The sequence below is a fragment of the Hippocampus zosterae genome, chromosome 18 (assembly GCF_025434085.1).
Source record: "Hippocampus zosterae strain Florida chromosome 18, ASM2543408v3, whole genome shotgun sequence".
Lineage (NCBI taxonomy): Eukaryota > Metazoa > Chordata > Actinopteri > Syngnathiformes > Syngnathidae > Hippocampus > Hippocampus zosterae.
In genome coordinates, this window is record NC_067468.1 from 2,902,832 (window position 1) to 2,919,183 (window position 16,352).

At 43.6% G+C, this 16,352-nt stretch overlaps 1 protein-coding gene across 3 annotated transcripts in view; it reads left to right on the plus strand.

The window, feature by feature from the left end:
• megf10 (multiple EGF-like-domains 10) overlaps positions 1-16,352 on the plus strand; it is a 128,628-nt gene that overhangs the window by 26,678 nt on the left and 85,598 nt on the right. For all 3 annotated transcript variants that reach the window (XM_052050064.1, XM_052050065.1, XM_052050066.1), the window contains exons 3-5: positions 624-725; positions 2,200-2,300; positions 2,731-2,823. In XM_052050064.1, the coding sequence (XP_051906024.1) occupies positions 624-725; positions 2,200-2,300; positions 2,731-2,823 (296 nt within the window). The remainder of the gene's footprint in view (positions 1-623; positions 726-2,199; positions 2,301-2,730; positions 2,824-16,352) is intronic.

A 16,352-nucleotide genomic window follows, 5' to 3' on the forward strand; every position in this document is an offset into this window, starting at 1 on the left:
ATGCTATTTCTCCTTACTAAAAACATACACAAAATTATGGGGGGGGGGTTCTGGGGGAGGCTGAACTGGATTCCTGTTATTTCCATTTATTGCAATGATGAAAAATGATCAGAGATGAGTGTCTCCAGTAGAACAAATCAAACTCAAATCCCAAGGCACCACTGTGTATATCATGAGAGTAACGTTGGTTGAATATGTCATACTACGCTGCTTGCTTCGTGAACTAAGGGATGCATATCTCTAGGCTATGGAGCATCGCGTCCATGAACAGCAGTTGCCTTTTATTTTACCTTGATACAATCAACGATATTTAACATACGCACATTGTATCGTGAGTATTGATAAAAGGAGTAAATCAGGAATGGTCTTAAAAAGGTTCCCTTTACCCCGCCATGTCATGAAAACGAAAAAGCATGCGCCCCATGCACAGTGCTTAACAAAGCCAGTCGTAACAGTGGGCAGGGATCGGCTTGAGGTAGATTTAATTCCAAAGAACCACAGAAATTCCTTTTGGATAAACTTGTTGGGTGGTAAAATGCTGTGCATGAAAGCTCAACACACACAGGGATTCTGACATTCATTGATGTCTGATCTCTTGACTCATTTTCTTCCTTTGGTTTCAGATATTCAGTGACAGTTCAAGAGTCGTACGCCCATCCCTTTGACCAGATTTATTACACCAGCTGCACAGACATCCTCAACTGGTTCAAGTGCACCAGACACAGGTGAGGATCACATTTTTTTTTTATCATTCCTGCTGTTTTTACAATATTCTTATTTCCATTACTTGCCCTTCCAAAGTTTGCAGATGCGAAGATTCCTGGTTCTATATTCGTGACCGATTAAAGTCTGGTGTGGGGCGTGTCATGAATCTGCACGGAGGAATGTTAGACCGGGCGTTGATAGTTTTGCAGATGCGGGCATGAACACAGTCTACTTGATTCACCATCAAACAAAGTGGCTTCTCCTATTCAAGTCAAGTCAAGTCAAGTCAACAGTATTTATAGAGCACTTTCAAACAGCCATCGCTGCATACAAAGTGCTGTACATGGAGCGATTTAACATATACAATAAACAGTAAGACGAATCAGTAATAAGTATTAAGTAATAAGGCGGTAGAAAGCACCAAGCAGTAAAACCAATAGCAAATCTAAGTCATGCTGAGTCAAACGCCAAAGAATACAAGTGAGTTTTGAGGAGGGCTTTAAAGATGGGCAGCGAGGAGGCTTGCCGAATGTTCAGTGGGAGGCCATTCCAGAGAGATGGACCAGCAACAGAAAAGGCTCGATCCCCTCTGAGCCTCAGTTTAGTTCTTGGTACGTCTAGCAAAGACTGGTCCACAGACCTGAGGCGCCGGGCAGGGGTGTAGGGGCGTATGAGCTCAGAGAGGTAAGGTGGCGCGAGATTATTCAGAGATAATCTCAACAAATATTCCCTTTAAATGTGACATACTCACATCCCGCATGGAGACATCTCTGTGCAGCTATGGAAGTACAGAAATCAAATGGTAGCATGACTGTATGTGCCATCTTATGAAAATATATCGCATCGTCTTGTTGACCAATTCCAATTTTGTTCCTATATCTGATTTTTGGTTGAATTGTGTCTTTACATACACATTTCAAGTGACCGAAACACATGTTTATCAACTACATGTGTCAACACCAGGCAGCAGCAAATAAAGAAGTAAAAAAAAATAATGTAATGTAATGCAGATTCAGTCAATCAGTTTAAGTGACTGCATTCATTATTCAGAACAAATCAGTTCACATTTTGAATCTTAAGAATGTTGATGCAAAGAAGTTACTGTCTTTTCATTCAGGTAAAATTATGAAAACTCACATTTGCTATTTGTAACCTGACAATGAACGTAAAGCCACTAAGTGAATGGCGAAAGTCCGCTTATGATTGACGGCCACTGAAATGTGTTGGGAATTCTTTATTTTTCAATGTCAAATTTGTCAAACAAAACAAAACAAAAAAACTGATAAACATTCAATATCTATATATATTTTCACAATAAACAATAAAAAAAAAATAAAAAAACAGCAAATACACGAATCCACGGGTGACAGACTGCAGGTATTGGCTATATTTTCATAGTGCAATCTCATATAAAGTGATCCTTTTATTATGTGAAGAAAGACGATTAAATCGTCTGGATTTCAATGTACGACCTCACTTCCTGTCTCTGTGAAGGGTAAGCTACCGGATTGCGTATCGGAGAGGAGAGAAGACGATGTACCGTAGGAAGTCCCAGTGCTGTCCAGGCTTTTTTGAAAACGGCGACATTTGTGTTCGTGAGTATCAGCTTTACAACTCGATAAAGTTTGCTTTATCTGAATTGAGGATTAATGCTCAGTCAAATCACCCCCACCAAAAAATGTCACCCTAAACCCATGAAACAGACTTTTGCATAATTTGAAGGCTGATGCAAAACATCCTGTATCATTTTAAACATAGACGCACTTTTACCAGAACAATTATACTGTGTATGTTTACACAGACTGCCCTCTAAGAGTATTAGAACAATGAGGCCAGTTTTGTTTCCCCAAAAGTGTTTGGAAGAGTAAAGCTTCAAGAAAGAGACCGCATGACCGCAAACATAAAAACTCATCAATGAACTTAATTAATCAGTTAATAAATCTTCATCGATTGAAAAGAGAGTGGCAGAGTGGTCGATATTCTCAGATTCAACTTGCCTTACGTCCAACCTCTCTCCCTCTTCAGCTCATTGTGCAGAGAGCTGTGTTCACGGCCGCTGTATGGCCCCCAACACCTGCCAGTGTGAGCCTGGATGGGGGGGTTCCAATTGCTCCAGCAGTAAGTCGTCCAGCTGTTGCTGTCTGTGAGGTGACAAGTCTTTGTTTGTGAGAGCCTTAATGTCTGTGAAGCTCACTAAGAGCAAAAACAGATTGGATCTTCTCACTGACTATTTTGCTGATTCCCCACAACACTTTGACACACCATTTGAGTAAAGGCGAATGAGTATTTTACACAAACTGCATTTTAGAGTTGCCTTTCGAGTGAAGCATCTAAAGTTGCAAACTGTGCATTGGGAAATGTGGGGCAGGGATTCAAGCAATACTTCTCAAACTCCTTCCTGGAAGAATGACAGTGGTGTTGCTCTTGTTTGTTTTGGTTTTTTTGGGGGGGGGTTGTAGAATGCAAATGATTTGACGTTGAATGAAACCAACACATTTTGGAATGATACTAGTTAGCACATTCACCTCGTGCCGTGAGAGTGGCTGCCTTTACAGCAGCTCCTATACTTTTTAATCCTTCTACTTCCTTTCACAACTTTGCAGCTGTAAATTGGGAATTTCTCCATCATGAGATGAATAAAGGTTTTCTTATTCTTCTTTTTATTATTCTTATTCATATCAGGCTTCATATGTGGAGTTTGCATGTTGTCTCCATGCCTGTGTGGGTTTTCTACAGGGATTCCGTTTTCCTCCCACATTCCAAAGCTGGTGGGTAACCCACCATGCATACAACCCATGCATGGTGCGTTGTTGATACAATCAAAATTGTCCCTAGGTTTGAGTGGTTGTTTCTCTACATCTGCCCTGTGATTGGCGGCCGATCAATTTAGGGTGTATCATGTCAACTGCCCAATGACAGCTGGGATAGTCTACAGCACAGCCACAACCCTGGTGAAGATAACCGGTTTGGTGTGTGTGTGTGTGTGTGTGTGTGTGTGTGTGTGTGTGTGTGTGTGTGTGTGTGTGCGTGTGTGCGTGTGTGTGTGTGTGTGTGTGTTTTGGGGGTGTTGTTACACACACATGATCGGGGAGTGGGGGGAAGAGGTGGGGGGGGGGGGTTCCTCATAAATGTTCCTAATGCAGTTCCTAATAAATGTGCTTTGTGCACGCTGACCTCTTGCATGAACTCCAGCATATCCATTATGCTTTCACCATGTAGACCGTGCGCCTCTCCCGCACTGAATTTAAAGGGAATGAGGGGAGCCACTTTGATTGGCCAGGAATGAAGTTGGCTGCATCTGTCCACGAAATTATCAAAAGAAAGAAAACTCCACCCATATGCACATTGAGATTGCACTGGGCATGAAAATAGGGCCTGTAAAGTCTGGTTCGTTTGGCTTGTGTAAGTGCTCTGTATCTGTCCTCAACTTGGGTACACTTTCCCCAACATCAGGAGTTTTGCACATGGGCGATGTAGACCTGTCATGTAATGAATGTGATGCAATCACCCCCTTGTGCCCTTCATGAATGTTATCAATGATTAAACTAGAGACTTTAAATAAGGTGGATAAATATGGTTGATGCTGCAGTTTACTTCTTTTAATATCTCTTCCTTCTGTTTCCCTGAAAATCATTGTATATACATATAGAGAGGAACAGTAGAACCTTGATTTCCTGGACCGAGGGAACCCAGATTATAGGAACAGAAAAGAGTGTCCTGTCTACTAAAATACCTCTTTTCTCAGTACCTTTCCAAATCTGTTAGTTCCAGAAAGGATAATGCGAACATCAACTTCCAAGCTTTTATCCATCCATCTTCAACTGCTTATCTGGGGCCGGGTCTCGGGGGCAGCAACTTTAGCAGGGAAGCCCAGACTTCCCTCTCCCTAGCTACTTCTTCCAGCTCTCCCCAGGGGATCCCAAGGCTTTACCAGGCCAGCTGGGTGACATAGTCTCTCCAGCGTGTCCTGGGTCTTCCTAGGGGCCTCCTCCCTGTGGGACATGCCCGGAACACCTCACCAGGGAGGCGCTCAGGAGGCATCCGAATCAGATGCCCAAGCCACCTCATCTGACTCCTCTCGATGTGGAGGAGAAGCGGCTCGACTCGGAGCCCCTCCCGGGCTTCTCACCTTATCTCTAAGGGAGAGCCCAGACACCCTGCGGAGAAAACTCATTTCGGCCGCTTGTATCCGGGATCTCGTTCCCGACCCATAGCTCGTGACCATAGATGAGGGTTGGAACGTAGCTCGACTGGTAAATTCAGAGCTTCACTCTTTGGCTCAGCTCCTTCTTTACCATGACAGACCGATACAGCGTCCACATCGACCCGCTGCACCGATCCGCCTGTCAATCTCTCGATCCCTCCTGCCCTCATTCGTGAACAAGACCCCACGATACTTAAACTCCTCCACTTGGGGCAAGATGTCCTCCCCGACCCGGAGGGGGCACTCCACCCTTTTCCGACTGAGGACCATGGTTTCAGATTTGGAGGTGCTGATTTTCATCGCAACCGCTTCACACTCGACTGCGAAAGTCAACAGTACCACATCATCTGCAAAAAGCAGACATGCAATACTGAGGCCACCAAAACGGACCGCCTAAATGCTTCGGCTGCGCCTAGAAAATCTGTCCATAAAGGTTATGAACAGAATCGGCAACAAAGGGCAGCCTTGGCGGAGTCCTACCCTCACTGGAAAGGATTCCGACTTACTGCCGGCAATGCGAACCATACTCTGACATCGGTGGTATAGTGACCGAACAGCCCGTTTCAGGGGGTTCGGCACCCCATACCCACAAAGCACCCCCCAGAGAACTCCGCAAGGGACACGGTCAAACACCTTCTCCTAGTCCACAAAACACATGGAGACTGGTTAGGCGAATTCCCACATACCCTCGAGGACCCTGTTAAGGGTGTAGAGTTGGACCACTGTTCCATGGCCGGGACGAAAACCACACTGCTCCTCCTCAATCTGGGGCTCGACTTTCTGACGGACCCTCCTCTCCAGAATCTCCCCTCCTGAATAGACCTTACCAGGAAGGCTGAGGAGTGCGATCCCTCTGTAGTTGGAACACACCATCCGGTCCCCCTTTTAAAAAGAGGGACTACCACCCTGTTCTGGCACTCCAGAGGAACTCTCCCCGTTGACCACGCAATGTTGCAGCGGCGTGTCAACCAGGACAGCCCCACAACATCCAGAGCCTTGAGGAACTCCGGGTGGAGCTTTTTAACCACATCGGTGACTTCAAACACAGAGATAGGAGAGCCTACCTCAGGGTACTCAGACTCTGCTTCCCCCAAGGAAGACGTGTTGGTGGAGTTGAGGAGGTCTTTGAAGTACTCTGCCCACCGGTTCACAACGTCCCGAGTCGAAGTCAGCAGCGCCCCATCCCCACTGTACACAGTGTTAGTGATGCACTGCTTCTCCCTCCTTAGACGTCGGATGGTGGACCAGAATTTCCTCGAAGCCGTCCGGAAATCGACTTCCATGGCCTCACTGAACTCTTCCCACGCTCTGGTTTTTGCCTCGGCGACCACCGAAGCTGCACTCCCAGTCAATACCCATCAGCTGCCTCTGGGGTCTCACAGGCCATAAAGGCTCGATAGGACTCCTTCTTCAGCTTGACTGCATCCCTTACTGCTGGTGTCCACCAGCGAGTCCAGGGGTTGCCGCCACGTCAGGCACCAACCACCTTACGGCCACAACTCAGATTGGCCGCCTCAACAATAGAGGCACAGAACATGGTCCACTCGGACTCAATGTTCCCCCGTCTCCCCCGGAACATGGGAAATGCTCTGCCGGAGATGGGAATTGAAACTCCTTCTGACAGGGGATTCCGTCAGACGCTCCCAACAAACCCTTACAATACGTTTGGGTCTGCCAGGACGGACCGGCATCTTCCCCCACCATCGGAGCCTACTCACCACCAGGTGGTGATCAGTTGACAGCTCCGCCCCTCTTTTCCGCCCCTCTTTTCACATGCGGCCGCAAATCCGATGATACAACCACAAAGTCGATCATCGAACTGCGGCCTTGGGTGTCCTGGTGCCAAGTGCACATATAAACACCCTTGTGTTTGAACAAGGTGTTCGTTATGGACAGTCCGTGACGAGCACATAAATCCAATAACAAAACACCACTCAAGTTCTGATCGGGGAGCCGTTCCTCCCAATCACGCCCCTCCAGGTCTCACTGTCATTGCCCACGTGAGCATTGAAGTCCCCCAGTAGAACAAGGGAGTCCCCATCAGGAGTACTCTCCAGCACACCCTCCAAGGACTCCAAAAAGGGTGGGTATGCTGAGCTGCTGTTTGGTGCATATGCCAAAACAACAGTCAGGACCTGTCCCCCCTACCCGCAGGCGGAGGGATGCAACCCTCTCGTCCACCGGTGTGAACCCCAATGTACAGGCACTGAGCCGGGGGGCAATGAGCATGCCCACACCTGCTCTGCGCCTCTCACCGTGGGCAACTCCAGAGTGGAAGAAAGTCCAACACCTCTCGAGAGAACTGGCACCAGAACCCAGGCTGTGTGTGGAGGCAAGTCCGACGATCTCCAGTTGGAACTTCTCTACCTCGCACACCAGCTCGGGCTCCTTCACTGCAAGAGAGGTGACATTCCATGTCGATAGAGTTAGCTCATGAGCCGAGGATTGGACCGCCAGGGTCCCTACCTTTGGCTGCCGCCCAGCTTATACTGCACCCGACCCCTTTGGCCGCTCCCATGAGTGGTGAGCCCATGAGAAGGGGGAGCCACGTTGTCTCTTCGGGCTAAGCCCGGCCGGCCCCCTTGGGTGTAGGCCCGGTCACCAGGCGCTCGCCAACGAGCCCCACCTCCAGGCCCGGCTCCAGAGGGAGGCCCCGGTGACCCGCGTCCGGGCAAGGGAAACTGAGTGCCATTTATTTTATTCATCATTAGGGGCTTGTGAGCCGTGCTTTGTCTGGTCCCTCACCTAGGACCTGTTTGCCATGGGTGACCCTGCCAGAGGCATAAAGCCCCAGACAACTTAGCTCCTAGGATCATTGGGACACACAAACCCCTCCACCACGGTAAGGTGACGGCTCATGGAGGGGTCCAAGCTTTTATTTAATATTTATTTACAATATTATTTTCTGAATCGGACATTCCTCGGCTATGAGAAAAGTACACAACAATAGTCTTGAACTATACTTGCTTTTTTTTTTAAAAAACATTTGATGTAACTTACTCGAAAAGATAACCTCTTCCCCCAGTGACTCCCTTAAATTAAGGTTCCACTTTATTCCTATTATGCTGTAATTTCAGCAGCAGTTTATGCCAGTTGCATTCGACATTTGTCTGCTCTTTGCAGATGTTTGGTTTGCTGAAAACCTAATAGTAAGTTATTCGTGTGTTTCCATATGAGCTCTCTTCCATATGAGCTCTATTGGCTCCTTATAAACATATGGAGCCCATAGAGTGTGCCCTTTTTGTCTTCAGTTTCAGTCTGTAATAAAAGACAGCATTGTTGAGTCTGTTCCTTGAGGCTTCTAATAGCTCCACTAGGCTTAGCTTGTCTGACTACTGTCACACACGATCTTAATGTGTAAAAATTGAGCAACGCAAAATCATTTCTGGCCTTAGGCATATTCTAAAAATAATATAATAATTTATAATGCCTGTGTTAGGCTTGGCTCACTCGCACTATGTAACAAAAAGAAGTGATTAAGAATGCTCTGAAAGCACCATTAAAATAAGATTACTGACATCAAGAGGGGATGTGACTGACTACGTTTCAGGTTCAAATGTCGAGGGCGCATGTTGAAGTTACCATTTCCCTTGGAGGGCTGTTAGGACTGAACGCATATCAAGAAGTCAAAAATAATGGTTGATAATGAGTGGTTTTGGTAACAGGAAATTGCTGACAATATTACTCTTATTTATTACACATGATAATTTGTAATTTTGTTTCTAATTTTAGCAAATGTTGTAGAAGTTGACATGTTAGATTTGCTTTCGTGGGCCACGTAAAATGAGGTGGTGTGCCAGATCTGGCCCCCGTGCCTTGAGTTTGACACCTGTGGTTAAAGGTCAAAATTCCAGTTTCTGAATCATTCTGATTAACCCATTCCCATGTTGGAGCAGACAGCTACTTCCATATAGATGGTAATATATCAGATCAATTGGAATATGGACATCATGATGCAAATAGGTCATTTCCATGTATTAATATTATCAATAAAGTAGTCTTAGTATTGCAATATTGCAAATATTCTGCTTTTGAAAGGGTTATTGACTGCATGTAAACATAGTCGCTGAGACCACAATGTTGAAAGATACGATGGAGAAAAAAAAATTATTGGCATGTCTAGTATTTGTACATGAGACAGCAAAATGTTTCGCAGTTGACTTGGCTTTTCAATTTTGCCAAAAAATAATGCCACAACTGCCAACAAAGTGACATCCAGGTGTGGGAAAATCTTTTTCTGAGCCTGGCTTCATTGGGTAGTGTTTCGCAAAAAATGACAGGAGTAAAATACTCCCATGACAGAAGTTCATCGTTAGCTTGTTGTATTTCTTATTTTTCAAAATATCTGCTGTCACAACTTCATGTATGTTTGTAAAGATGGAAACATGGCTTCGGGATTCTTGATAAATGCTGACACTAATGCTATATTTGTGAAATTTAATACTTTGAATTTTGTTTAAAAAAAACAGAACAGATGGTTATTTGAAGTTTAGTTGCTAACAGCTGGTCTTTTAAACTAACACTTTGCTGAATGATAGGCATTCATGGAAATGTGCAAGTTTAGTGAGTTGTTTAGCGTCTGAGCAACTCCCCGCACTGTGACAAACACAGTCAGGTGTTGCAGTTAGCACCGCAATAGACAAAAAAATTTTGGCTCAAGTTACTGGGCACGGGTGCTAAATAATTGAAAGGCGTTTTACATTATCGCTATGATGAATCTGAAAAAAGCATCATCAGTATTTTTTTTTAACAGCCATCTTGTTCAGGCATGAATAAGAGCTGTGTCATGTGAAATGTTACAACTGAAAAACATTTTAAGTTCATACTCTCAAAAATCTGAATATAACATATGTCAAATGGAAAAAAAATTATTCCACATCACGTCTTTTAAAAATCATTGGTATTAGGCAGAATAGCTATCTTTGCAGTCCTGCAAGATCATCTGTGGGATGGATCTAAAAAGTGATTTTTATCATTATTGGATTTATTTAGTGAATTAGTTTGACATTTTTGGACTCCAGAAGAGATTACACATTCCCACACAGATTGGGAAAGGAGAAATTAACAGTAAATGCAAACAAATACAGACCAATACAGTTGTTAAAATAATAAGCACAACCTACAGTAGATCAGGGGTGCCCAATACGTTGATTGCGATCGACCGGCAGCTCGGGGACTGGTCCCAAGTCGATCGTGAGAGGTGTAGAGAGAAAAAAAAAACCTTTGCGTGCATGTTATTAATATTAAATATTTTTGTGTTAGTGCAGCCTATCCGTCTCACTTTCATAAAAAGTACTGTATATAAACAATCTAATAAAATAAAGCAGGTCACCTTTAACCTACGGTGGCACGTGACCTTCAGCACCGGAAGTTGTTACCCATCGGCAATCTGGAATAGCAGTTTGCGATTAGAGCTGTTGCACTGTATCTTTATTTGTTATTATTATTCTCATTCTCAGAGTTTGTTTAATGTACAATTCACCGAGGGCACGGGCAAAGAATGGGAATCTGGAAGGCCGGGAGAAGCATTTTCAAATGGTACACAGAAGCTACGATCACTTTAAACTCACTTCAAAAGTGCGGCCCGCGCCTAAGCATCAGTTCCCTACGAAGGTAGGAAGTGCTTGCTTTTCACAAATTCTCAAAATTTTATGTCTACTTTATTTTTCTGTTTCGTTCATCCTAGGCGTCGTTATGGCTATTGCTCATTAGGGTATGTGTGTGTAAGTGTGTGTGTTTGCGCGCGTGTGCGGTAACGGATCAATCGCTGGAGGTTGGGCGATTTTAGATCTTTGGTCAGAAATTATTGAGTGCCCCTGCAGTAGATAATAAATCACCTGCTTTCATATATTTGATCATTGACTTTATTTTTATATATTCTAAGGATTCTTAAGATATACCACAATATGCAGAATTCCACTTTGTAATACACTTTCATGTCACAATATTTCATCCAATTATGTACGTAATGCAGTTCTCTATAATATTTTTTTAAGATAATTTCAATACTGACCTAATATTATATGTCCTGCAATCGTTTTACTAAACAATACACCCTTTTTACTCTTTTTTTCAGTGTTGTAGTGCAGGCTTGTAAATCTCAAGTGTTTCCCCAGACCTCTGAACAGTAATTTAAATATGGTTACAGTGCAGAATGTGAAGTGACTTCTGGTTGAGTGAAAGTTTTGCATTTGCCAGGACGGAAATGGTTCTTGAAAGTTTGGATTGGAAGTGTTTTAAAGTAAGTGAGGTTTCCGTCAGATTTTGTTGTCAGTTTTTCAGTAAGCAGCCACGGTGCAGTCCTTTTCAATCAGGCCTGTAATTTTCTGAAGATAGACCACAGGATGTGAGGTAAAACTATGTTTTTCAGGTCAGCAGACCTTAACAATATGTCTGAGCAGCAATTTAGGGAGCAGTAACATGAAAGGGGGGTAGCCAGGTCCAAAGGGGAGCACGAATAATAGCATAAAATTGTGTGCCGGGAAATGTCTTGAGGCAGTGGAGCTTATGACTGAAGACACATGACAGCAGCACAAGATACTTTGTAGTTTGGTTTGGAAACCTTTAGCTTTGGCATGCATAATGTAAATCCTAAAGAAAGTCTTTTTATTTTTTATTTTTTTCAGAGATTTATAGTCATGGCTCTTTCATAAATTCAGTGTCGCCAAGCCTTTACTCCCCGAAAAACAATTAAACTAGAAAAACAAAGAACGTGACACAAATAGTACAGTTGTGTGTAAATATACATTTTCATAGACATGGCACTACAATTTATTTTGTACACAATGGATTTTGTATAAACAGGGTGTCCAACTAAATAAAAAAACATTTTCAAGGAAACGACCCAATGCTTTATTACGATACATTTGAATGACATTGCAAATAACAATTATATATTATTTATTTACATCAAGAAAAATGCTGTGTAGAATAGTATACGTTTTTACAAATATTTATTTGACCATTCTATGGAGATGGATACAACAGACAGGGCTCACCAAACTTCTAATGGAATCTATTTTTCTCATTTTCCCTGCTGATGGATAAGGTTTACCATCATAGACAAAGGAATGTTTCCTTTTTACAGTTACAGTTCATGACCACTATTGTACCTAATGAATTTTGAGTTTTCATACATTACATTATATTACAGGACTAGATCTAGTTTGATGCAGTCCAATATTATCTATCATCATTGCTTTTTTTTAACTGGTGTTAACTTTTCAGCTCCTCACAATGGCATAACAAACTGCTGTGGATTTGTAGCCTGAAGGCCTCTTGATACTCCGGCGTGTGAGCAGGCGACGACTGCTGCATTGCATGATGCGGCCGACGCGTTGTGCTGCACAGCACGTCTGCGACATATCTGCGACAAGTCTGAAATACAGGCTGTGGACAGGAATTGTTGCTGCGCATATAATGCAGTGCTCATTCTCTCTTGTGATTGGGCCATGAATCACATGATGCAATGACCTACTTACCTTTTTCTGGCTAGGTTCCTCAATATGCAAGGTCTCTGCAATGGTGATTTATTTTGTTAGCTAGGCGGCGGCGGCATGGATGTTAACAGAGGTGGCCGTCATCAGTCCGGCAATAAGTTGACGTCAATATTTCAGTCAAGTCAAGTTCAACTTTGTCAAATGTCCAGTATGTGCAACATACAGCACAGATGAAATGTCATCCCTCTCAAACAGACAATAAGACAACAAGAGGAGCCGCTGCAGGTGCCTGCGCCGCTATCAAAAGAACAGTTAACATAAAATGACAAAATACAACAACACAACATATAAGACACGGAGAGTCATGCAATCTTAACCACTTTTCCTGCACACACTTTGTTTTTTGAAGCAGTTATAAATGAAAGAGGAGCGATTCAAAGTGTCCTTTTCACCAGTGGATCAAAGACGTCGTGCTGAGAATGTGCACACGTCTGCTACAAGCTAAGTACAGTGTTAATTTCGTTGACTAAAAATTTTCATCATTCATTTTGTCACAAATATTTTTTTCCAGATGAAAAATTAATGAAAACAAAAATAGTCATTTATTGATACAGTAATGATATCAAATGGATTGATATATTCATCAGAAAAAAATAAAAGACGGAACCAAAAAACCACAGTGACGAAATCCAAATTAAAGAAGGACTGAGACGCTGGTTGGACAAAAGAACAACTTGAATGAAATGGAACAGATGGGACAAAATGAGAAGAGAACCAATCAGAGGCTGACTAGAGCGCTGAACGGAAGCCAGTCACCCACTTCAATCACATTCCTGGGAAGAAAGCAGATGAGAACAATTTGAAGTGCGAGATAATATCCACGGCTGGTGGAAAGCAACAAGAGGATTTGTGGGCCCATTTCACATTCCACGATAAGAAAAAAGGATTGTCAAGTCAAGCCAAGTCAACAGCATTTATAGAGTCATCAGAATACTGTGACCCACTGTATCAAATGCTGCAGTTAAGTCCAATAAAACTAGACACACGTGGTCTCCAGAGTCATTTGCCAGGAGGATGTCATTAGAAACGCATAACAGGGCTGACTCCGTGCTATGCATCGTCTTGAAACCTGACTGAAAGACCTCCAAGATGTTATGTTCATCCAAGAAAAGTTTAAACTGCATGTGCACCACTTTTTCCAGAATTTTGGAAATGAAAGGCAGTTTGGAAATGGGCACATCTGGATCAAGACCAAGTTTCTTGATCAAGGGTTTGACCACAGCATGTTTAAACTGTTGGGGAACTACACCAGAAGAGAGGCTGCTGTTGTTGATATCCAAGACTCCAGAGATGGCGCCAACACTCGGGAGAACCTCCTGAAAGAAGTGCGGGGGAAGAGTCGCAAGGGGAGCCAGATGGCTTCGTCTGGCGAACTACATCCTCCAAAAGCGCCAAGGACACAGTTTCAGAAGAATTTAGTACAGTTGAACATTGGAACATGGACAGAGGGGTCAGATGCGGTATTTGAGACCGGAGTCATAGCTGTAGAGACCTTGTCAATGAAAAACTGAAGGAATCTGTTGCACATCTCGGGTGAAGCAAGTAGGCAGAGGGGGTTTGAGTACAGAATCTATCGTTTTAAATAGTGCGCGTGGGTTGTGACGGTTAGCTTGAATAAGGTCCGACAGATATTCTCTTTTGGCCTCTTTTACTGTGAGCTGGTAGTTACGCCAGCAGTCTTTCCAAATTAGATAAGAGACATGCAATTTGTCTTTTTTCCACTTGCGTTCAGCTTTGCGACACCCCTGCCTAGCTGCGCGGGTAATGTCGTTAAACCATGGCTCGGGTTTAAGTTTTGGCAGCACAGTTTTTGAAGGAGCCACCAAATCCAGGATGGCACGGCATGACGAGTTGAACCAAATGGTGAGTTCCTCTGTGTTAGACGAGGGTACGCAAAGGTTATTAAAGGTATCAGAAACGACCAGCAGTGCGAGGGTTAAAAATTTGGCGTTTACAGCTAGGAGCGGCAGATTTCACAGCAGCATGCGATAAGACTACGTCAAATAAAACTGCCATGTGATCAGAAATCCCATTTTCAAGGACTTCCAGATTTGACACCGGTAGATCATGAGCAAGGACAATGTCTAAAATATGTCCTTGTTCACGTGTCGGGCTGGTCACATACTGCACGAAATTAAAAGAGTCGATAAGTCTTTTGCTCATGTTTTTTCCGTCAGCACACATGGATATTAAAATCCCTCATTAGGAGGATATGATCATATCTCAGCCTGATTTCCGCAAGAAAGGTTGAAAAGTCGCTTAAAAAGTCTTTGTTGTATTTAGGAGGATAGTAAATGAAAACACAATCAACTTCAAGGAAGGTTGCTTCAAAGCTGGTGGCCAATGTGGTGAATGTGCACCATTTACATTTGAAATTGTTCTTAAAGATGCTCACCGTACCTCCACCGTACCTGATGTCCTCTGGGTATCGAGGATACCACAGTCAGGTGGCAACAGTTCAAGCAAAGCGTTGTACTCACCAGTACCTGCCCAAGTCTCCGTCAGACACAGAAAATCCAAGTCATTGGAAAGGAAATACTCCCTCAGAATATGGGTCTTGTTCATCAGCGACCGGGCGTTTAACAACGCGATCCTTGTGGGAGTAGCAACGGGAGGGTTTGCCTCTTCCGATCGCCGAGCCTGACGGAATTCCCTCAAAAGCTTTCGCTGGATTCCTCCCCGAGAAAGGTGTGGAGGGTAGAAATGTCGTGGTGTGTTGGGAGAGCCAACGACTGTTAGCAAGCACGAGGCGACGGGGTCGAGGGCACACCACGCTGGAGCGATCGAAGTTTGTCTCAGATCCCGTTTTAGCTTCACGAGCTGACCGCTACGTTTGCCGCGGCGGCGCTTCTGTGAAGGGAGCGAGCGAATGCGGAAGAGATCAGCCGGCAGGTTAGCCAAGAACGGAGGTAGCGTCTTTTCACAACTGTCTTGCCAAAACGCAGCCGAATCTCCGACGTGTTGTTGAATCAATAACAACGATCGGCGATCATAAACCAACCGAGATGCTGTTATTGAGGTAACAAGCATTGTGAAAAGTAAAAAAACCTGAAATGGCAGGAGTGTCGCCGAACACACTGGCGCACAAGCGGCCATCTTGGGCTTCTTTTTCAAAAAAAAAAAAAAAATTCAAGTTACCGTATTTTCCACACTAAAAGGCGCACTGGATTATGAGGCGCACGTTCAATGAATGGCCTATTTTGTAATTTTTTTCATATATTGGACGCACCGGATTATAAGGCGCAATCTACAATGCATCCACTGGATGGAGTTACGCTCCTTGCGTTTGACTCGAGAGGCGTTCATGACCACCTCTGAAAAACGTAAATTAACAATTACTTCAATGAAACTACGAACAAAATAATTCAATAGCCCAAATACAGAATTAATTTTGGCATTTACTTGAGCAGAACGATCAGATGTCAGTAAAATGTAGGAGACTGCACTGTCTCAGAAGTGTTTGTTATTTATTCCTTTGTTGTGTACTGTACCCACAAATGAGGAAATCACAAAATAAATTAGATACCCCCTACAGAATTTATTCTGAATTCTGTAGGGGGGGTATAGAATTTATTTTGTTATTTCCTCGCTTGATTTTCTGTTTTGATGCATTATTTTCATTTTCGTAGTTTCATTGAAGAAATCGTTAATTTACGTTTTTCGGAGGCGGTCATGAACGCCTCTCGAGTCGAACGGAAGAAGAGAAGGCTTGGAGACGGACGAAGCTGTACGTCTATTGGTTGAGACTGTGAAAATCATTAATAAATTGTGCGTTTTAAAAAACAACACCACAGTTCTCCTTTTTTTCGGAGCTGCAACAAAAACTTATTTAGTGAAGCAGTGACACAGTTCACTGAACCAACAGCAAGTTATAACATTGGAAGCACGTCTCCAGCAAGGAGCCATCTTGGGGTCGACATATTACCGTAATGATCATACACAAC